Source organism: Xiphias gladius, chromosome 1, assembly GCF_016859285.1.
Source record: "Xiphias gladius isolate SHS-SW01 ecotype Sanya breed wild chromosome 1, ASM1685928v1, whole genome shotgun sequence".
Taxonomy (NCBI): domain Eukaryota; kingdom Metazoa; phylum Chordata; class Actinopteri; order Istiophoriformes; family Xiphiidae; genus Xiphias; species Xiphias gladius.
The window spans coordinates 25,983,300-26,006,000 of NC_053400.1; the positions used below are offsets into that span (position 1 = coordinate 25,983,300).

Here is a 22,701-nt window from a genome sequence, read left to right on the forward strand (position 1 = left end):
ACACACACACACACACACAACTGACCAGAGAGCACACACAAAAACGGTGGGAGAGAAAACTGACAAATGGAGAGAGGCTGCCCAGGTCAGCGGTGTATCATATCTTGCTATACTCTCTTCAGAAGTAAGTAAGATGTATCACATGAGGTGTGTGGTTCAGAGGCTTCTTAAGATCTGTGCTGCAAGTTAGCAACAGTTAAGTGTTTCCCAACTGAGGCTTTAGTTTAGAAAAAAAGCAACCTTGTGTGCCTTGTCACTTCTTGGGATGGGAGGGTTTAATGGGGGAAGTCTGAGGTATGGCTGAGTGATTCCACCACTTATGTTAATGCTTGCAGAGGCTGGAATCAAGCAGCAAGCAAGATGGTATTACTCTCCAGATACTTATAGGCGTAACACCTTTTATTGCCCTTTTCCATTTACAGTAAGAGGTAACGGTAAAACTGATTCTACATTTGCTGTGTGTGCGTGTGTGGGGGGGGGCTACTTGATTTCCTTGAGTGGGGGCAATCAGACTGGAAAAGTCAAGGCCAGATAAATGGTGTTGTGTTTGGCTGAGGTCTTTCTCTGTCTCTTTGGCCCTTTATATATACACACACACACACACACACACACAAAAATGCCCACTATCACAGGACCTTGTACTTGAGCCTTATCATCGCCAGAGCAGCCCAGATGGCAACGTACCCTTGACAAAGGCTCACATCACAATCCCAAACTTCTACTGAATCTTTCTCACACTGTAGACGCTTGCACACACTCTCTCCCCGTCACACACTCGGTCCAATTGTGGAAAAAAAAAAAAAAAAAGTAAGCAAAGATACAGCACAGTTTTAACATTTGCTTAATTCAGTTTTGTAATATGCTAGACTTGTGCCCTTTGCTGTAGCTACTGCCTGCTGTGTGTAGATTTGGGTGATTATTATTATCCTTCAGGGGATGAAGGTGTGTGCTCCCTTCAGAATCACAATGACACAAGCCAGGGCACAAACATGCAAGCAAAGACTAAAAACAAAGCACATAATAGTTGGACACACAAACAATTTCAGATGATGTTGATCCACATTGTACTAGGGCTGCAGCTAATGACTATTTTCATTATTGATTAATCTGCCAACTCTTTCCTCGTCGTCTGGTCTAAAAATAGTGAAAAAAAAAAAAAAATGAAAAAAAATTAAACATTTTTACAATCACAACTTTCTAAAGCCCAATGTGACCGACAGTCTAAAGCCCGAAGATATTCAATTTCGAATCACAAAAGACAAATAAGAGCTGCAAATGCTCACAGTTAGGAAGCTGGAACCAGAGAATGTTTGGCATTATTACCTGAAAGAGGACTTTAAAACCAAAAGGTTATCAAAATTATCAATGAATTTTCTGTCTATCAACTAATCGCTTTCAAATCAACTAAATTGTTTTAGATCTACTTTCTAGTGACACCTACAGGGATCTGGTGCAGCCCTACTAATTCAAATAAAACAGTGACAAAAAAAAAAAAAACAGAAGCTTTATACCCAAATATATTCCACATGAATTGAAAGAAATGAGAGTTATTTACATTGAAAATGTGTTGCAGAACACCTTATTAAATCTAGGTGGTGCAAACACACAATCTAAGAACAATCAATGGCATGTATCACTGAGCCTCGAACGCATCATGGCAAGCTGACGTACACGTGATTTTTATTTAAGAGAGCAACTGCGACTTACTTTTTCTTTACGTTATGGTAAACTTAAACCCGGCCACTCACTGGGGACAACCATTGGGGACATTAAGAACAGGGATTAACCATTTCCAGCTGAAGGAGATTTGTATACCATTAGTCTAACTCAATCAGGGGGACTAATTCAATCAAAGGCACAGTGGGCGTCTTGACGTGGGGGCATCTGTCACACTGACTTCTCACTGCATCCTGCGGTGACATTTGGCCACAAAATTCAGCTTGACAGAGGCCCTCAAATAGCCTGCGGTCTGTCAGACAAACACACACATACTCGCGAAAACATACACAAACACACAGACACACTCATGCACGACTAAATTCATAGGATCGCACTTTTTTTTTTTTTATCCCTTCTAAAAAAAAAATAAAAAAAAAAAAACGTACACTTTTTTCTTTGCAGATGCCAGAAGATGTGTACCCGATCAGCCACAACATCAAAACCAGTTATCGCTTTTAATGTTCTGGGTGATCACATACACATGCACACACGCACACACACACACACACACACACGCACGCACGAAAACATCACAGTAAGAGCTACCCTAACCAGTGTGCCACTCCTTGAGACTTCTACATCATTCTTCTTCATTTAGAGGCAGACGACTGTTCTCAACTCAATATTGCTAAATTACTGCATTTTCTACAAACAGGATGAGGCCACACATGAAAACCAGGATCTTCCCTTCATACTTTGCGGCAAAAAATGACATCCAAACACACATCTGCCTGTTAATCTGAATAATAGTGATAGGTAGTCCTTATGTGCATGTGTAACCTGTTACACCTCTTACATAAATGCCAAATAATAACAAAAATCATCATTATCTTGATTAGAAGCACTAATTTAGTCCCTTCGTAGAGGCAGGCGCAGCAAATTTTGTGATCCTCTGTTAGTGTAATTATTTGTGGTCCAATAAACAAATGGGACTGTTAATTTTTTGTAATGATGTAACACACTGATGGAAAACCTTTTGCTCTTATATCAATTAGTCCTTTTCAATAACTACTCCTACTTTCCATTCGCAAGCCCCTGCCCATTTTTTTTTTTTAAACACTTACAGTTAAATGTTCCTATAAATTACTCGTCCAATGTTACGCGTTCAACACAAAGATGAGGCCTCCATAAAGATCCCGCAGGACGGGACATCCTATTGAAAAAGCTTAACTGGTAGAAAGGTGAAGCAGAGGCCAAAGCTGTGTCAACTGGAAAAGGATCACGTTTGACAACAGAAGTCGGCGCTTCATGCTGAGATTTTGGGTCTATAACGTCCATCAATCCGGCAGTGAGATTATACATATCATGCACATGTAAAAAGCAGCGGAACCCTGTTACGAATGTTTGATTTATCCTGACTCTTACATAAAAAGCTACAGAGAGAACAACACCCCAGGTTTAGCGTGGAGGCCGGTGACCCCACGACCTTCCACTGAGTGTGAATCATGGCCTAGTTCCTCTGGATTAAAAAAAAAAAGTAGCTAAGCTGTCATAGCCGGCAGAGTTTGAAGGGAGTTCAAATGAAAGTACTGCAAATTCTATTAAAAATAAGTAAATATAGGGACTACAACGTAGTGGCTGTCCCTGTAGCACTGAGAGTTCAACTTTATAGTGGCTTTACCCCCCCCCTTCTTGAGTCTCCCGGGATATCAAATATGATATACAACTTCTGGTTTTGGCGTTTCTGTTCAACATTGCTCCAAAAATCATTACTTTAAGAATTGCATAACTCCTCATGTTCTTTATCTTTAAATTGCATGTAACACGCAGGCACCTCAACACACACCTCACACACACTGTGCTCCTGTGTCTGTAAATGTAATCAATATCTGGTTCCCTCACCTTGCAGCTCTGGGGTTTTAGGGGTAGTCCCGAGGCAGGATTTCCTTGATGCTGAGTGGTATTAGTCTGCTGGGGTGAGTGGGAATCCTCGGACTCTTTTCCACTGTGGTAGACCACCCTATCAGAGATATGAATACTTGAAGCACAGCCCATGCTTCAACCCACTTCAGCCTTTTTCTTTTTGCGCAAGTGCTTTTACTTTGAGGCTACTCGAGTGTCATTCGCCCTCCCTCTCTGTATTTTTAAGGTCCACTCTTCCTCCTAAAGTTTCATGTTTTAAGATACATATAAATACATACATATGTATCATCTAGGCCACAGCGAAGCCGGTTCTCCAATTGCTCTTACACAAGGCATGAATAATATATTCTTTCTATCCCCCACCCCCCGATCAGGAAGCTGATTTCCTCCCTCTGTTTTTCCACATGAAGTTAATTGGAGAGCTTTAATCAAAGCAGCTGTCTTATCCTCGAAAACTTGGGATTCCGTTATTCTTCAGCTGGGCTGCTCAGATCCCCATGGACGATTTTATCCCTCACTCCGGCTCCTCTTCTCGCCTTCTTCGTACCACATCACCATTTTCTCATTTTCCCTCAACTTCAGTGTTATCAAGTAGGCCTAAAAAAAAAAAAAAAAAAAAAAACACACACACACGCACACACACACCGTGCGGTCCCCCCCCCGCCAGCTTCATGCAATAGTTTTATCCATTTTTGTGTCCAAGGTTTCATTTGTAGTCGTCCTCCCCAGCCCCAGAGCCATCAAAGATGATGCTTTTTTTGTTTTTGTTTTTTTTTTGTTCCTTCTTTCTCTCTCTAACAATCTGGTTGCCCACTTCAGCTCAAGACACGGGCCATAAACCGGTTCTCACGACACTTTGCTCCAGTCCTGAGCGGTTCATCATCAACAGGGGGAAACGTTCACACTGCAGAGTGTTATTCTGGCCGGTCGCTCTGATGCCGCGGACCCTCCGTGAAACATAATGTCATGTAGTCCGACGGAACACTCCATTTAATCAGCCCAAATTCACCAATTTAGGAAGCGGGGAAACCTCGGTGGCTGGCTTTCAAGCTCCATTCAGGCATCCGCTGCCCGGTTGGGGATGATCCGCCTGATATAAGAGGTCCAAACCCGGGTGCAGTTGGTTACAGCGTTACCAGGCTCCACGATTTTCTCTCGTTCTGGAGGAAAAAAAGGATGTAGAGGCTGTCGGATTGTAATATGTGGAGGTACCACCTCTGGAGAATGCAATCGCTTAAGAGACACAGAGAGAGAGAGAGAGAGAAAAAAATCTAAAAAAAAAAAAAAAAAAAAAAAAAAGAAAGAAAAAAAAAAAAAAAAACAAGACCGCTCCGTGTCCGCAAGTTTCGGATCTGGAACCGTGGACGGCAGGATTATTTAAGGTTGACGAGGGCGGAGGTAAGGCAGAGTCGAGCTACATAATGCTGATTTTAATGTTTGTCTTTTCTCTGCCTTTTCTGGCGTTTGCCCTTCCAATTCTTCAGCGCTGCTTGACAGCGGCACATCCAATAAAAGCACCCGCAAGGATTGACCTACAGCCTTTACTGACGTTAATGCAAATGAGCTCGGCGCAGCTAATCGGCGTCGTGCTCGGCGCCGGTGGGTGGCCCCCCGCTTTCCGTGGGAACTTTGAAAGCAGGAAAAGGGCTCACGCAGGGCGAGCGCCGAGCTGGCGTTCGGGCACGCCGGACGCTTTCCCGCAGGAAGCACGCGCGAAGGGCCGGGCGAAAAGCTGCCTGTCGGTGAGTTTTTTTTTTTTTCACGGTTCTGTCCGCTGCGAGGTCAGTTTCGTGCCGCAGTGCGGGCCGAACGCTTCCCGAACCCCCGAGTAACACAATGTCAAGGCTATGGAGAACCGTTTGGGCCAAAATGGCTTACAATTTTTTTTTATTTTTATTTTTTTAAAGTCACATTATCATAAAATTATATCATAATATCTAAAAAAATATATTTCAAAAACATAGAGTAAAATGTATAAATGAACAAATAGACTGTGTAATGAGAAATTATTTTTTTTTTAAAAATCATTTGATTATTGTGAAATGTTAGTTCATCAGTGAGGAAATTAGCCTACTGGAGTTAATTGTTAGCGGGGTTGCAACTGATGATTATTTTCATCATTGATTGGCCCGGCAATTATTTTGTCAATTAATTTATCATTTATTTGTTTCTATAAAATGTCAGAAAGCAGTGAAAAAGGCCCATCACAGTTTCCAGGAGTTCAGCGTGTTGCCTTCCAATTTCTCGTTTTGGCCAACCAACTGTCCAAAATCTGAAAGTATACGGCTGATATGCTGTCCTTTATGAAACTCATAACGCTCAGTGTTTTTTTTTTTTTTATAAATAAGATTGTGTGAGACAGGTATTGTCTCAAGTCTATAAAATTTTTATGAGGCGGTAGTTTATGGTTTTCCTGTATTGGATTGCATTATATCTTCAAGTGTACTTTTCCCCAGGAAACAACAATATGACCATATATCGGTACAATCCAGTATAATCGAGTTCAATAAAACACCACATCAGTCGTCAGCCAAGTAGCTAACCTTGTCTTGTGTCATGAGCTTTGACTGCACGGTGTGTTATAGCTCACAGCTTTTCAGCTGACACAGGGACAAATGTCTTTGCAAACAGCCTGAATATGTCAGTGCATGTTAGCATGCATGTTTAATATGAAAGGGTAAACAAATGTTTCTGTAATTGCTATAGTGTTAATATATGCATCGTACAGTAGGTATCGGAGTGAACATCTGGCTGTTTAAACCATATGCTGTAATTTTCAAACTCGGATATACTTAAAATGACAAGTGTATCTGTTGTTGCATTAGTTTTCGATCATATGATCAAGTACAGACAAAAAAAAAAAAATCTACAAGCTTCCAACCCTTTTTCGTCATTTACACAATGTGCACTGTAGATCCCATGCTCTTCACTGCAAAGACTATGTTTTTATATGTTTTAATGAACTGTAAGTTGGCAACTCTGTTTAGAAAAAACACTGTGAAGCAAACTAATTAAAGCGGAATGTAAAAAAAAAAAAAAGGATGAACCCATTATCCCCCTTTACCAACAATAAGTTGATAAAATAAATTTAAAAAAACATCCTACTTTCCTTATCGTAGCACACGTGTAAACATTTATTTGCCATCCCACATTTCTCACGTTTTTCTTTTCCACTATCTTTGTTTATGTCCCTTATCAGTTTTGTTTTGACGAGTAAGAGTCTGAAGCCGATCAGTGACATTTGTGAGGATTCACATTAACTCCGTCAGGTGAAGAGATTTCCTGTTTTAAAAGGCCCATTTCAGGTCCCTACTTACTTAAATAACAGAAGTTCCCTCCATTCACATTTTCATTTGTTCACGGTTTCTCAAGGTAACAAAAAAAACAAACAAATAATTTGACTCAGAAATTATTTATTCAGTTCTCCACAAACGTCAGGCATTTTGTAGTTCTGTAGTAACAAACAGTACCGTATGTGATCAGATCCTGACTAAGGTTGGACTTTTAAGGCCAAAGTGTTGATATTAAGAGTCGAAACAGTTTTATTTTTTTATAGTTGAAAAACAAACTTATCATTGTCCCCTGGTGGACAAACTATGTAATATCTGTACTGTTTCCAAAAGAGCACAAATAGCACAACATTTCTTGTTACTGATCAGCCCACATATAGCCCAATACCTATATATCTGCTGCAAGCTAATATCGGCCCATAATGTGGGTCTGGCAGATATACCATACAGTCTATGTGTGGCGGAAGTGCAATACACACTGGCTGCGTTGCATAGCATTGTGTCACTTGACGCTGGGATTTGCAACACAGTAGTCGAGGTGCTCTAGATGGGATGTACTGATCCGGGTAGCAAATGTTTTTCATGGAGACTTTTCACGTGTTATCACTGAGAAAAAAAGGACAGTGGTGTATTTCGATGCATTCAAATGCATCAACCCGCAAGATGCTGCTGACATGTGGTCTTGCACAGAAAGAAGAGACCTGGATATTTTAAATGGACTCTCCGAATATTTTGTACATCACTTTTATTGAGGTGGGACAAAAAAAGAAATGGTCACAATTGAATAGGCAGATGCAGAGATATCCTGACTATACTCCCAATAATCTCCAAAAATGCTGGACCATACATTTCCCATAATGATCTTTCCATTAGAGCCCCCCTCTCTCTGGTATATTCATTGCCCCGAGTTTGTAGTGCAGGCTTTCTTTCCGTCATAAATCTGTAGTCTTCAAGACCAAGATAAGCAGAGTAGTACTTCCCATGACAACTGACCTTTATATGAAAAATTGGTGGAATTCCCCTTTAATGTGTGTCACATGACGCCAGTGTGTATTACCTTTTGAGAACAATAGGTTCAACATGGCTAAAAGTTGCACAGAGCTGCAGATTTGGCCGTGAATTTTCAGTGGGAAGTGCATTGCTAGCAACCTTTTCACATCACAGACCATTATTGAGTCAAGGTTAATATCAATAATAAACTGCTTTTTGGAGCATCAAGGTTAAGTTGCTTTAGTCGGGGTACGAAAAAAGAAACCAAACCATCGGCAACTTTAAAATCACTGTAAATCATGGCCTCAAACAGTTTATTGCTTTTATAAAACAAGAACACACAAGTTTAATACAAAGAATTCAAGTCTTAAATAAATCTTTGTTAGACATATGACAGATGACAACACATAAATGAACCCACTGACAGATCATGCTCAGTTCTTTTTATAAGCTTTCTGTAACACTGGCGGCATTATTCATGAGGGCATGACATGTTTACTGTCGCCTTATTTGCCCTTCTGTCATTTATGTGTGTTTGGTTATCAGTTATCATCACTGTACTTTGTGCTACTGCATTCTTTAGTTGTTACACTGCAGGAAAGTACATTTTTAATTTGTTCGGTTTACTCTCAAACAGCATATCTTATCTATGCTATGTGTAAACTTTTGTTATATCAATCCAGTATTTTTCAACCGTCCTATATTGCTTAACTAATAAAATTCCTTTTACACTAACTATAATTGCCGTTAAAGTGAATATGTTAGGTCTGAATGTTCTTATGCTCTGTAGTTTCAATAAATATCACAGCGTTAAATTGTTATGTGACAATTAGCCTGATTATTAAAGGAAGCTTGTACAGTATATATTTCTTTTTTAAATATGACCATTCAGGAGTTCATGGACAAACTAATTCTACACATACTCCAAAACTCGATGCTTTTACATGTATATGAACAGGTTGTAGGAAATGGTTTTTTTGAGTGAGAGCAGGAATCTTTATTCTTATCAAGTGAATACTTTCATCAGAGATACTAACTGACTTTATCCTACACACTTCCTGGTATATATCAACAGTAAAGCATCATACCTACTCCTCAAGTTATTCTATCAGCTGCAGCCGATCAGAGCCACACTCAGCAGCACCGCACTTTCCCTCTAATAACTCTACAACAGTAAAAATCATTCTACTTTGGTAGAACTAGTGATTGTTTGCAAGTGATTTAAATAAAAAATGGCGCTCTTTTTCCACATCTTGCAAGTGCCTGGAAACTGTTCAAGCAGTGTGCACTGCAGTCTGATACAGTGTGTTTTGTGATACTTCCACTAGGGGGCGCCAGGCGAGTAAATGTTCCAATTCTACATACAGTGCAGTGACAATGTCTTGGTTTGTTTTTTGTGTGTGTGTTTTTAAAACCTGAAATCTGAACAGTGAGTTGGAATCTGTCCACTTGAGAGATTTTCCAACTCTAGGGGTTTAACTTAAATATTTTAATAGGATATTTCTGTAGGCCTAGTCTAAAAACATCATGGTTGTCCAGTGATATGAGATTTATAACATGTTTTCTGTTGCTCTGTACTGTTAACTACTATAAAATAGTATAAAAGTTTTATAGGTAAGAATTTTGTTGATATAAAAAAGAAAGTCAAAGTTGGTACATGTTGTTTTTTTTTTTTTTTTTTTCTAAAGGCAGTAAATTATTAAATGTCCAATTTAATGCAAATGTTACTATATGTTTTTAGTGCAGTAAGAAATGTATATTGAGACACAGTTTGAAAATTTGGAGCTGTTTTGTCAAATTGTAAACTATTAAACTGCTACAGAAACAGTCTGGCTATTGCAGCAGACAATGGTGTAAACTGGGCAATGTAACAACTGGCAGGTACTCCATTTCATGTCACTAGCGTCTATTGAACAATTGAGTTTTAAACAGTGCAGTGGCCGTGTCTCTCAGAACGTCCAGACACAACACAGAAAACCTAAACTGTTTTTTCTTACCAACCTGTAGTCATGCTGCCGTATCATGTATTGTCTGCACACATTGTGCTTGTAGTATCTTTGTTCAACACACTGTTCCTGGACGTGATCCAGCGCAAAACTGTCATTCAGGTTACAAAAGACAAGTTAAAGGACACTGTGTCCAAAGCATTAAAATAAAGCCTGTGCTTTGCTGACATGGATGAATCTTTTCTGCTCAGGGTCAGTGACATGCTACTGATTGAATGTTGCATTTCGTACTCCAGGACATCAAACATTAATCCTTCTCCCTGTAATCCAAACAAAAGATGATGTAAGATGACATTTGAAGGAATACTTGAGACTACTTTACACACACACACACACACACACACACACGCATACACACACATGTGTTGGAGAATCCACAAATCACATTGTGTTATTTGGATGACAGAGGAATTCTAATAGTAAGCCATTATGACAAAGAGGAAAAACTTTTTCACAAAAGTGTGAGCTGCCATGAGCAAAGTTTCCCATTCAACCAGTCTCACTGAATAATATGCCAATGTAATGACATTACGAGTGATAGTCCCTAAACACGTTGATTTGACTGATTTTTACAGGTCGTGTGTGTGTGAGAGAGAGATATGTAGATACTGTATAGATGTAGATGGATAGATAGACATAGATATATAGATTGATAGATATCTATATATATCTATCAATCTATATATCTATAGATATATCTATAGATATAAAAATAGATATGGAGAGATATAGATAGATATTTGTTTTTGCTGCTACAAGTGCAATAACTGTATTTTTTTTTTAGCTGCTCAAACTGCTATCTGCAGACACAAGACACTTTACTCACCACCTGGATGCAGTATCTGATTCAAGTGTAATTTATGTATTTAACTTTTAATGTCAGGTTCCTTGTCTCCCCACTTTATTTCTGACTATTTTTGTCTGAATACACTATAAAGTCAATGTAAATACCATTCCACATAGTATTTAATAATACATTTTATTTTATCTTTTTCATATGTCACTGTAAAAAGCTATAGATGTTTAGATTGTAAAAAAAGTATTCTAGCTTTACTTATCTAGCAGTCTGTTCTTGTACCTTAATGCTTTAACACATACTTTTTTTTATTTTTGCACATAGTCTAAGACAGTTTTAGTCATAATATTGTATGTACCCTCTTAAAGGTCCAGTTGCCAGAGATTTGAGCATTTGGATCCGCTCCGGCTGACTGTTCTGGACCTAATTCAGACTATAAAGTCACTCATAGTCAATCTGAGAAGATGACTGCTGTTTCCCTGCAGACATTGAAGTCTGATCATCACCAGATCCCAATCAGTTCTACTGTTTGCAGACAGTTGTTGAGGCAGCTGCGGTATTGCGCAATTAAACAGCTGTACAAACAAGCAATCCATCTGCGGAAGACTACATAGACAGCTGTGAAGAGAAGTGGCTTGGCTTCAAGTGGACTGGAGGCAGCCATAGGCCGTAGCATTCACTCTCTAGTGCTTGATCCAAACCACATTGTGACAAAGGTGAGGCCGATAAATAGGCAGCATGCTTGAGCCAAATGTCAGAGAGCCGCACACAGTCAGGATGTGCCTACTGGTGGCAAACTGTTTCGGTCCCATTGAAGTCATATGTTGTCAGAACCTGTCTGAAACAGGTTAGTTAGTTAGGAAATGGTGCATTCAGACTCTGTCACTTAAAATGTACCCCTAACAGCACAATTAGCTCAGTCCTCAAGTAGTTTTTCACAAATCAAAGCTGTTTGCTTGAAGGTCTTTAAAGATCTTCTGTGTCCACCTTTGGTCACACTTCCTAGTTTTAAGTCATGCTCTCATCCAGACTTCGGAGCAAAGAGTGTTACAGCAGATTTACATGAGACACTGAGAAGTTTGTGTAACTGCAGGGCCGAGAAAAGAAATCGACTCACCATAAAGATGGAAGCATTTCAAAGTTTAAGACAGAGAGTAAAAAAGGTATTTAGATTTTATGTTTAGGAGTTTAAATCACCAACAGGTTGTGGAGAGAGAGTCTGGTTTCCTGGACTTTAAGAGGATTCCCATACCACTACAGATCCAGGCTAAAGATGACCACGTGGAGCTGTGAGCACACTGTCACAGCAACTGGAGCTAAGTGGCCAGTAGTAGCAGATTTCCAGCATAAAGTAACTGACGCTGCCTAATTTGGGCAGGATAGTGACCAGGGGAGCGGCAGGGTCCAAGCTGAAAATTACGTTATGGAGAAAGTGTTTGGGACAGATTTTGAAGTGGGCAAACTTTCAGAATCAGGATCAGAATCCATCTGCACTGAGGAGAACAATTGCTGAAATGTTACATTAAATAATCATATTTAAGTCACCCCTTATTTTCCCCTGCATGCAGAGGAATTCACTGTTAATTTCAGGGTTTTAAATCTATAATGCAGCAACATCATTGATTGTGTCGTTCATAAACTTTACATTTATATAGTTTTAGTTTAATTCTTCAATAAACTTCAGGGTGCTGTGTGTTATTTTGACCTTTAGATGGCAGCAGAATGCGGACAACAGGTTGCCGCACTACTTGATTCAGTTTATTTCAGTGCATTTTTTTCTGTTATTACATAAATTTACATGACCTTTTCAGCACATTGCAATTTCTAAATTCAATTGTTATCAGACAACAAATCATTATATCGGTATCACTTATATCATTAACAGTAACATTATTTTGTCTTGCAGGCTTTAAACATTAAAATACAGAGATAGGTAAATGTAGTTCTCATAAATTAGACTATGCTTTATCTAATTGTGCCAAAAGAGGAGGTCAGAGGGGCATACAGGAGGGAATATAGTACGGAAAGATAACAGTACATAAAGTAAAATGTAATTTCTGTAGTGAGTGGTTATTTATGAGAGATATGCAACTGTCAGTGGCACCGTTGGCGTAAAAATATTTTTAGATTTTGTGTATCTCAAGACTTAATTTGCCTTTTATTGGTCACTTCATCAACGGTGATTTTAAAAACTGAATTCAGCAGAGTATCTACCCAAGGTACTTGTGAGAGCTACACTTAACACCTCCTTGTTCATTACACATTTCACCTGACTGACCTTTCACCCCAACCACAGTGGACGTGAAGTTTAAACAGTATTTTTTTTTTTTTTAGAAAGAGAAGATTTGGCACTTTAATTAACTGAAAGTAGTAACACTGACCACAAACTAGCAATTCATTTTACAGAATCACAGATTTTACTCCTCTAGATATCAACTAAATAGAGCAGTAGTCGTCAAGACTTGGCCCTCAACTTAAACAAAAGTGATACATAAATAAAGCAGTTATTTTATTTTTTTTATCTTTACAGTAAAGTCACCATTACTATTTGCATTTGCATTGGTCTGGCTTACATGGTAATATATGATGCAATACTCCTCCCACTGACACATCAGCCAGGTTAATGTTTACAGACATACAGGTGTTACAGTAAATGTGGTGCCATTTATCACACAGGTGAACAGATCTCAGGTTCCCAATTTTGCACGACCAACAATGGCTTATTTTATTCAACTACATGTGTCAGATCAGTGGTGGAAGATAAGCAGGCTATAAACACCTATAACCACTATATTTACTCCAATACTGTACTTATGTACAACTTTGAGGTTCTTGTACTTTAAATTAAAATTTAAAAATTTAATTTTCCCTTTTTTTGCTACTTTATACTTCTACTCCACTAGATTTCAGAGACAAATATTGCACTTTTTACTACACTAAATTTATTTGATTATAATTCGATTATAATTCCAAGTTGCTTTTCAAATTAAAATTAAAAAGTTTCAACCCAAATAAATCACCTTCTGAATACAATGCAATATGTAAAGTAGTTAAAGAACTCCACCTTGACTATATGAGAATGCTGATAACACAATAATGCATAAGTAATAATATTTCAATGATATAAGTGATAAATATAACACTATGAAAGGGGCCACTATTTGGAATAAGTACTTTTACTTTTGCTATTGTAAGTACATTTTACAGATAATACTCCTATACATTTGATTGCAGGACTTTTACTTCAAGAGTATTTGTAGTATTAGAGATGTAGTATTAAAGATCTCAGTGCTTCTCACACCACTGGTGATATGGATTAAGGGTGAAGATTTGCAATTTTGCAATATTTTCTCGGACCACTAATGGCTAACTCACAAATATCTACATAAATGTTAAATTTAAAATAATAATGTAATCAAAAAAAATACACAATCACAAAAAATACACACAACTCTTTTTAATTACATTTCCTAATGTTGCATAATACAAAACATCACTTGTATTCCTCTGCTCAGCCATAACTTCCTTTGAATTAATCTTTTCAAAAAAAAAAAAAAATATCAAGGCAGACTTCAAGAGGTTAAAATCTATATCTAACTTTCTTTGCAGCGGATGAATCATTTAACATCAATCTTCCAGTCTTTAGGCATTTTTGCTTTGCACACAAAAAGCAGCCCAGCAGTTCAGTGAGAATGACTAGTAGCATATAACTGGCCTAGATTTGCAACAGGAGAAAACGGCAGAGGCAAAAGGTATACAATATCTGATATGGACTTCATACTTTGTGAGTAAATATATAAAAACACAAATTGTCAGGAAAACCAGTAAAGAGTATGAAAAATATAAATAGAACTTTGTCTGTTCAGTTAAAATCTTTACAAAATAATAAACCACCAATAAGAAATGAATATTGTTAAATGACCTACATAATAACTTTAATACATTTCTTTAAATAAAAAAAAATAGTTTGGAAAAAGATAGAATTATGGTGTCCACGTTTTCCTGAGGAGGTAGCTCCTCTCCTCCTGTGCCCGTAGTTTGATGACATTCACATACCAAATTGTACCTTGCCCTCAAAGTTATGGCTCTTCAGATGTATGAGCCACAAACATCTCAGCTTCACAATAGCCAGGCCAGAAATGCAGTTAATACTGAGATTACCGACTGAAGGGAAGATGATGATCATTTCTTACAATTGAGCATTTAAATATAGCTGAACAAAGCTGTTTGCAAAGGCAGTGTGATGCACAGCAATGTCAAATCAAAACAGTTCATACATGTTCATTTTTGGGGACATTAAGATCCAATCCGGAAAAGGACTTTGGTGCCACCTGTCATGATATGATTGCCCCATTATTAGTTTGTTTCATACAGTTTTGAAGATTACACCGTCCGTTGGTTTGACTTTGAGTTGCAGAAGATGACGCCCAAACATGCAAATTTCAATTGTACATAATTTTTAAGACAGGATTTGATATTAGGAGAGGATTTTTGTGTGACATAGCTCTTCCCTTCATTAACCTGTGTGTACATACGTGATTGACTGACAAATTCGACGGTTACATTGGAATTAAGAATCCGGATTTAGGCTTTAATCTTCAAAGCTCAATAAAAACTGCCTATTTCTGGCAAGGCTAGTAGAAGTAGGACTGCAGGGTACCACGGCGGCGGACATCGGTTGTCCAGCAATGGAAGCCACCACCCAGAGAGTTGGCATGGCGAATGTTCACCATTATGGGCTTGATCCCTGCGACAAAAACACATTTATTGATCTTCATTACACAGCCTCATTTTCTGAAAAACAACCTTTGAAATACAGAGTATTTTCCTCATAGAAGAATTGGAAGATCAAAACATCTATTGAAATTAATCTTAAAGCACACAAAACGATGCCAAAATAAGATGGAATAACTTTGATATATGAACTCACCGAGGTTCTCAAATAATTTGTGAATGGTGGTTTCATTGGCGTCAACCATAACGCGCTTCTCATCCAGCATCAGGACATTCATGGACAGCCATTTGGAGGACATCCACAGCGGGTGGTCTGCACAGAAAGAGAGAGAATGCGGTTTTTTATTTGTTCGTTTGTTTTTTTTTTCAGTAAGACATCAAAGTGTTCAGCTAATGTAAGATAAGATAAGTTTTATTTTTACCTACCATCAGGAATCAGAGGTGTTGGAGGTTTCACAATAGTCCAGCCGGCCTTCTTGAACATTTCAATCTGAGGTAAAGAGCAGAGAGCAGCAGTGAACAAGAGGCACTTTGTGGTATTTATCGGGGCAAGATCACGTATCAGTCCACAGGAGGGCAGCACAGGAAATGAAAATCAGATTTTCCTATCTTATGGTACCTGGACACACGGGCGATCAGGGTTTGACAGCACCAGCCCTGGCCCGATGATGTTAAAAGTGGCATCAATGTGCATGGGATTAGGATCCTTGAAGGAGATTATGTGGATCTTGTAGTCCGGGGCCAGATGACGACGCATCCATTCAATTCCCATGTAATTTGTAACCTGCCAGAAAACAGTTGAAGTTTTAGGTAGTTACACATGATGTATAATCTGATGTAAATCCTTAAACTCTGCAATGCAGAATTATTTTATGTATCTATGAATTTTTTTGAGTGAATAAATGGTAAATTGGTGTTCACAGTTTTGCTTCGTCTAAACTTCCATTCTACACGTTGCATGGTACTCTCCAGTCCGGCATTTTAGCAATAGGCTGTTGTGTAAGAATAGGGGGATCTTATAAGTTTAACAGCCTTTCTACCTGACTCCTCTGGACAAAAAGGTCCCTCCCAGCTCGAATAAAATCAGCAGCATCGAAGCAGGGCTCATGCTCCGTGGTCACAAACTTCCCCTGGGCAGCCAGCTTGTGTCTGTCCTCCACTGTGCGGATGGGGTAGTCCTGGATGACACCAAGCAATTAGGATTTACAGTATGGCAATTAAGTAGTCATGTACAGTTTGTGGTGAAGTATAGTGCAATTAACAGCACGAGGTAAAGATTTCCGTGGTGATATGTAGAACTTGAAAAAGGTGTTTTAATGCAGGTTTAAACGAGTTGAAGTTAAACACAAAATCCACATTTGAAACATTTTAACATGTGCTCTCTTGATTATTTAACAGCTGGAAATCTGGTATTTCGTGTCCAACTCCCAAGACAAGGCCTCACCTGATCATACAGCTCATCCGCCATGGTGGGTTTGGGAGCAGTGGTCCATTTAGCACCTTTACTGAAGTATTCCTTGATCAAAGGTCTGTAGGCCCGGTACTCAAAGAAGCGAGCTCTCCAGGCCATAGGAGCCTCGATAATCTCATTTCCCACGACCATAAGGATGTCTCGGGGCATGGCAGCATACATGCCTACGAAAGATTCAACAATACACTATCATCTTACATAGAATACTTTGTAAAAGACAATGTGATGCATTGACTCTGTTATCGTACAGAGATAACGGTGAAGAGCAGTGGTGGGAAAGGAAAGTATTCATGGAATATTTTTCTCAGTATACCCGACGATGTGAAATCTGGCGTCTTGTACTCCAGGGACCAGTCAATGGGTTCCGGCCTCCTCACATTGACGCCCTCGTGACGCAGAATATTGCACATTTCTTCAATCTCAGCAACAGCTTTTTTCAAGTGGTCCGCAGGAAAACACTGGCCCCCATACTGCTGGTAGAAGGGCCAATACTTGTCGTATGTGTTAGCCTGTTGAGAGGTTTGCAATATGACAACAGGCAGTGAATGTCATTATCCCACTGTTAAGGCTCTGATGTTGCCTATTGGGAAGCGTTCTACTGGGAGCTTACTTTCACTTCCACGGTGAAGGGAGGCACATGGGCGTTTTCAGCACGGCCCACAATCACCTCTTCGAGAGGGTCCCATTCATTGTAGCTGCAGACAGGACATTCCTGGTGCACAGGCTCAGTAACGTGTTCCTCTTCAACTGCAAGGCGCGGCTGTGCAGCTGCTGCACTCGAAGTGCTCTCGAAAGCCCTCTGCACCCATCCAGTCACCGCCCGGCCAAGCTGAGCAGGGGGAAAAAATGGATCAGGACTTTTTTTTTTTTTTTTTTTTTAACATTGTGCAGCAGGAGTGAAATAACATATATAGTGAACGGGTTTTATATAACACATGCCAATTCTTTAGATTTAATAGACCGTCTCCGGCAAAAAATACACTGTATACAAATTAATACAATTTGTGTATTAGTTGCAAAAAACACTAGCTGTGTGTAAATACCATGGCTGCACGTTGCAAGCTGTATTTTTTTTTTTTTTTTTAACTTCATTTTAGTGCCAGAAATGAAGTGAAATTACAGTCGCATAAATGACTTGGCACGCAGCTCACACGCAATAAGGCCAAATCTGGCAAAGTAAAGCACGGCGACCTTAGATATCAGCGAGAAATGCCTTCAGCAAGGCAGATTGGTTTGGTGCCAAAGTACACGTGTTGCTAAGAAGCCGCGTTCTCCCCACAGATGGGCCTGAGTGGGGCCTCTGCTGGCTCAGGAGCAGGCTCCCGTGTCAGTGAGTCTGGGAGCGCATCTGTGCCAAACAGCTGCTCGCTGTCACTCAGGGACCAAAGGGGAAAAAAAGAAATCTCTCAGCGATTACAAACAAATCAATCGTTGGACTAAGGTCTATTTGACATAATCAGTGTTTTAAAATGTTTGTTTTGGTGTGTTTCTTTCTTTCTTTTTTTTTTTTTTTAAAGCCCAAACAGTCGATCAGATTGGATTTTTTTCCCCCCGAGATTTTCGTGTTTTATTCTGCTGAAATGCTTAATCAGACAAACAAATAAATAAATATATCAATTAAACTGATCTCAATTGAAAGAAGCATCTTAGACGTAGCCTAGTGAAGAAAAAGTCGAACATGTTTTCTTTATTCACATTGACTGGAATGTTTTTTTTTGTTTTGTTTGTTTTTTGGTTTTTTTTTAAAACAACCATAACAAAGAAAAAATTTAAATAAAAAAAAAAAAAATAGAGAACATGAAACCACCATAATACCAACCATGGCTCCGATCAGATGGGCAGCCTCGGCCCCCCTGCTACCTCCTCTCAGACACCTTACTCGCAGCATTGTCCAATGTAATAGTGAGTGTGTCAGTGAAATCACACGGCAGCGCAGGATCCACCTCTCAGTGTGCTCATGGGTGAAGGCGCCTCAGCCCACCGCAAACTTTATAGGAGAGTGTCTACGTGCCTGCTAGACCATTGGTCGCCCTCATGTTGTGGGGCAACGTGACTTGTGGAAAAAAAAAAAATGCAATTCTGAAACACAATCCCTTACGCCAGCAAATTCTTATCAACTGGGTTAGTGTCTTTAAAAGTTTCTGAGGAGAACCCCTGAAAATGACCCAGGAATTATTGTCAGAGCAGCGGCTTTGGGCACTGTCATTTTCGCGAAAATGAATTAAAAAAAACTAATAATAAATTAACAGTTTAAACCGACTAAAGACTTGTTTGCATTAGGAATTAATTTACAAGTAATCTGGATAAAAAGGCTGATTAAATCGAGCGTTTTAGTGATTTCATTTATATATTTAGTGATTCAAAACCAGTATTGAGTCTATAAGTCTAAAAGGTAGTGATTTTTTTTTTCAATACTCTCTTATTAATATTTCACAAAATAAAAAGTTCACTGGTAAAAATTATTTAAAAAGAAGCTAATTTTAAAAAAAAGCTACTAAATAACTGGCAGCTCTAGACTTAACTACTGTATAATGTCTGTGAGGGGGTATCATGATTCAGTTTGTCATGCTTGCTCGGCTGTTTTAAATACAGTGAAATATGAGGACATCAGGGATTTAATATTGACATCGCTTTGCTAGAGCATGTTACAAAACACACTGTGGAAAGCACAGCAAAGGGTGAAAAAGGAGTTGACATAATCAGAGAGAGAGATAACCCCTTGCAGGCTGTGTCACCACATGCTGTGCTTGACTGTGCTCGCAAGAGTTTCACAACCCAAAGACCTCCGTGACTGCTGGTATTACCTCGCCCGTCTCTGGCTGATGCCCAGGGTTCAAAGGATATGCACAGAGGATGCCTTCAGATCCCAATAGCATCACGGTCCAAAAGTCCGAGAGAGAATTTTGTGAAATCTGCTAATATTGTATCATTGGGGCTGCGTTAATCAATTCATGGTCACTAGGGGATTAAAACCGTCCACACAAGCGAGCGCATACGGTGCTCGGAGGTGCAAGGCTAGCTGTTTCCCCAGTTTCCAGTCTTTATGCTAAGCTAGGCTAAACAGCTGCTGACTGAGACCGCGCAGACACGGGAGTGGTATCAAGCTTCTCAGGCCACTTCTTAAGGCCCTTGCCAGGTCAGTTGATATTGTGCTTCAGTGGTGCATGTTCCAAGAAAACAGGCCGTAAAAAACCAAAATGATGGGCTAAAAACAGCTGCAGAGTCGAGGGCTGAATCTCCACAATTATGGCACTAGTGATCCTTTCACCTTACAGAGTTGTTCAATCTAGAATGAACATCAAAATACTGATTAATGTTGGTTTATTTAAGGCAAATGGAGAAGTTTACCGATTTCAAGTCAATTAACAACATCATTAGACCCATTTAATTACTCATCATCTTTAGTGCATCTGACTTGAAGTCTTGAAATCGCTTGAATGAATGCCACTGTGCGGCACGTAACGGAATGAACCTTTAAACTCCTTCAAAACAAAGCGGAGTGTAACACTTGTCAGTCCAACTAAACAGTGATTGAATGTCCAAAACTTCTTTTCTCACGTTCAGTCGACTTAATTCTGAGTTTTATATCACAACTAATGTGGAGACTTGGAACAGTTCATTCAACTAGTTCAGCTAACTAAGGCGGCAGAGGGAATTACCATTGTATGTTGATTAAAAGCTCCAAATGTTTAAACTGCACTAATGTATTTTCTGTATACGGTGCAGAAACTCTTGTCTTACTCATGAGTCCATCTTTACCAGCCCATGTAATGCAACTAAATAAGGGTTGCTCAAAACCACAGAAAGTTATATAAAATTTTAAAGGAATTCCCAAAGCTTATGATGTTTTGTCAGGGATTTAGCCCACAGCGAAATTCTGTTCAGTTTCACAACTTTAAATAGGACATTTGTTTTGTTTTTCCAGTGGCACATTTTCTGTCGAACAGAGAGTGATGGGTTTTTACAGCAGCAAAAAGTTGCAATGAATGAAAGTGGAGCGCACACTAAGAAAACAGTGCCACCTGCAGGAATTTAAAACTGATCAAAAGAACATTCAGAGAAAAAAAAGTAACAGTCCTCCGGGGATTCAGCCAATTTAACAAGTCAGATGTCAGTAAAAACACACACAGACTGTCCGAGGATTAAACTTCTTCATTTTTGTCATATTGTGTTTTTTATTGTGTTTGAGTGTGTTTTGTTTTGTGTGTGTGTGTGTGTGTGTTTGTAGTCCATCATCAAAATTTTCCAAACCATAATCCACATTTAAACACAAGGGAGGTCCCATTACCAGTTGCCCAAAGTAACTAAGAACATTTACTCAAGTACTACACTTAAGCACAATTGTGAGCTTCTTTCCCCGAATATTTTCATGTTATGCCACTTTATACTTCTGCTCCACAACGCTTCAGAGGGAAATATTATTATCATTATTATTTTTTTTTTTCACTCCACTACATTTAATTGACATTTAGAGTTATGAGTTACTAATCAGATCAAGATTTGATATTTTTAAAAAAAAACCCACATATGATAAGCTTATAAAATACAACACACTGTTGTAGATGGAACCAGTGGTTCCCAACCTTTCTTGGCCTGTGACCCCTAACACAAAAACAAAGAGAAGTGTCTAGTTCTGGCTCTTGTCACGTTTCAGATGAGTGTGAGTTGTTAGCAGTTCTACCAAGGAGACATTTCCCATCTAAACTCCTCAGATGGTTTCATCTAAGTAACTGCTTGTGGCCCGAGGAGGTAAAATTAACCAATATTTCCTAAAAAAAAAACCAAACAACATAGATTAGAGAAAAGTCCAATAAACAACTTTGTGTAGCCAAACTCTGTTTTTTCTTCTCAGGCTTTTACAATACAGCGTCCTGCCCATGGGGCACTTTGGCCTTGGCAGCGCTACTTTAGTCGTGTTTTTGGTCTGTGCCTGTGTCTTCGCGCAGGCTTGACAAAATTGTACCTTGTTCGAAAGCTCTGGGTCTCGCGATTCTACCTGAGAAAAGCATTTTAGAATCCCCATGTCAGCGCAGCAGCTCTTCACTCAGAATGAACTGTTTCAGACCTGTCGCTGCGGCTCGGAAGGGTTTTCTACACAAAAGGTACTACTACAGACCTTATGCTCCCCTTTCATGCCAAAAAGAGGCAAAAAAAAACACCCCAAAACAAAACAAAACTTGCATTTCTACTAGATTTGTGGCTCCGTAACTTTGACTCAGTATCTCTTTCAACCACTCTGACTTTTTGGTTTTGATATTTCAAGAGTTACCTTTCAAGGGAGATCAGGGTTATGTAATCAAAAGGGTCGAAGAGCAATAGCTTTACAAAATGCCCCGCCCCACTGAACAAAATCCTTATTTGCAGCATTCCCCATTTTGCAGAGGTGGCTCCACATTTTTTTTTTTTTTTTTTCTTCCCCCCACAGGAACTGTGGCTTTTTAAACAAGAAAACGGGATGGAGATGTATATCATTTCAGTCATTTTAGCAAGTATCCTCATCGTACCATTCACTCTCAAAACTTTTTCTCCCTATCTGTGGATGGATATTTTGTACATCGGGGATCTGCTGCGGATTCTAGTGAGGTTCGTATCAAGGCGAAGGAGGAGACCTTTCTTCTTCGTCTTGGATCGTTTCTTGGAGCAGACCGCCGCGCATCCAGACAAGCCGTTCGTTGTGTTTGAGGATGAACGGTACTCGTACGCCCGCACGGAGAACAGGAGTAACAAAATAGCCAACGCGCTCCAGGCTCACCCGGGTTACCGAGCCGGAGACACCGTCGCACTCTTCATGGGGAATGAACCCGCCTTCCTGTTTACCTGGCTGGCTCTGGC

The 22,701-nt window shown here is 39.4% G+C and overlaps 3 protein-coding genes across 6 annotated transcripts in view; 1 reads left to right on the plus strand and 2 right to left on the minus strand.

Annotated features, from left to right (window-relative positions):
- pde8a (phosphodiesterase 8A) overlaps nucleotides 1-4,158 on the minus strand; it is a 45,046-nt gene extending 40,888 nt beyond the window's left edge. Inside the window, exon 1 of one of the 2 annotated variants that reach the window (XM_040136862.1) lies at nucleotides 3,562-4,158. In XM_040136862.1, coding sequence (XP_039992796.1) covers nucleotides 3,562-3,714 — 153 coding nt within the window. In that variant the 5' untranslated portion in view covers nucleotides 3,715-4,158. The remainder of the gene's footprint in view (nucleotides 1-3,561) is intronic. The other variant, XM_040136870.1, reaches the window with a different exon arrangement.
- A 1,143-nt stretch (nucleotides 4,159-5,301) lies between these two features.
- zgc:158482 (uncharacterized protein LOC100009650 homolog) overlaps nucleotides 5,302-22,701 on the plus strand; it is a 30,105-nt gene continuing 12,705 nt past the window's right edge. For 2 of the 3 annotated variants that reach the window (XR_005708144.1, XM_040135768.1), the window contains exon 1: nucleotides 22,234-22,701. This exon is cut by the window's right edge and continues 104 nt beyond it. Coding sequence is in view for 2 of the 3 variants with exons in the window: in XM_040135768.1 (XP_039991702.1) it covers nucleotides 22,325-22,701 (377 nt within the window). In the remaining variant the exon portion in view is untranslated. Of the gene's footprint in view, nucleotides 5,325-22,233 lie in introns of those variants that run through there. The other variant, XM_040135681.1, reaches the window with a different exon arrangement.
- gatm (glycine amidinotransferase (L-arginine:glycine amidinotransferase)) lies at nucleotides 13,843-18,815 on the minus strand. Its single transcript, XM_040135926.1, has 9 exons — nucleotides 18,689-18,815; nucleotides 17,480-17,698; nucleotides 17,183-17,378; nucleotides 16,843-17,033; nucleotides 16,439-16,576; nucleotides 16,018-16,182; nucleotides 15,825-15,888; nucleotides 15,595-15,711; nucleotides 13,843-15,411 (listed from the first exon to the last, which is right to left on the minus strand). The coding sequence occupies exons 1-9, from the start codon at nucleotides 18,755-18,757 to the stop codon at nucleotides 15,299-15,301; spliced, it is 1,272 nt and encodes a 423-aa protein (XP_039991860.1). The 5' UTR covers nucleotides 18,758-18,815; the 3' UTR covers nucleotides 13,843-15,298.

What these genes read in the sequence shown, in the direction of transcription:
- gatm (XM_040135926.1), bottom strand. Translation starts at nt 18,757, where the DNA reads ATGCTGCGAGTAAGGTGTCTGAGAGGAGGTAGCAGGGGGGCCGAGGCT. An exon ending in CCTTCACCGTGGAAGTGAAA is followed by an intron (nt 17,379 to 17,479) that starts GTAAGCTCCCAG and finishes ACCTCTCAACAG; the next exon opens with GCTAACACATACGACAAGTA. An exon ending in TTTTTGTCCAGAGGAGTCAG is followed by an intron (nt 16,183 to 16,438) that starts GTAGAAAGGCTG and finishes GTTTTCTGGCAG; the next exon opens with GTTACAAATTACATGGGAAT.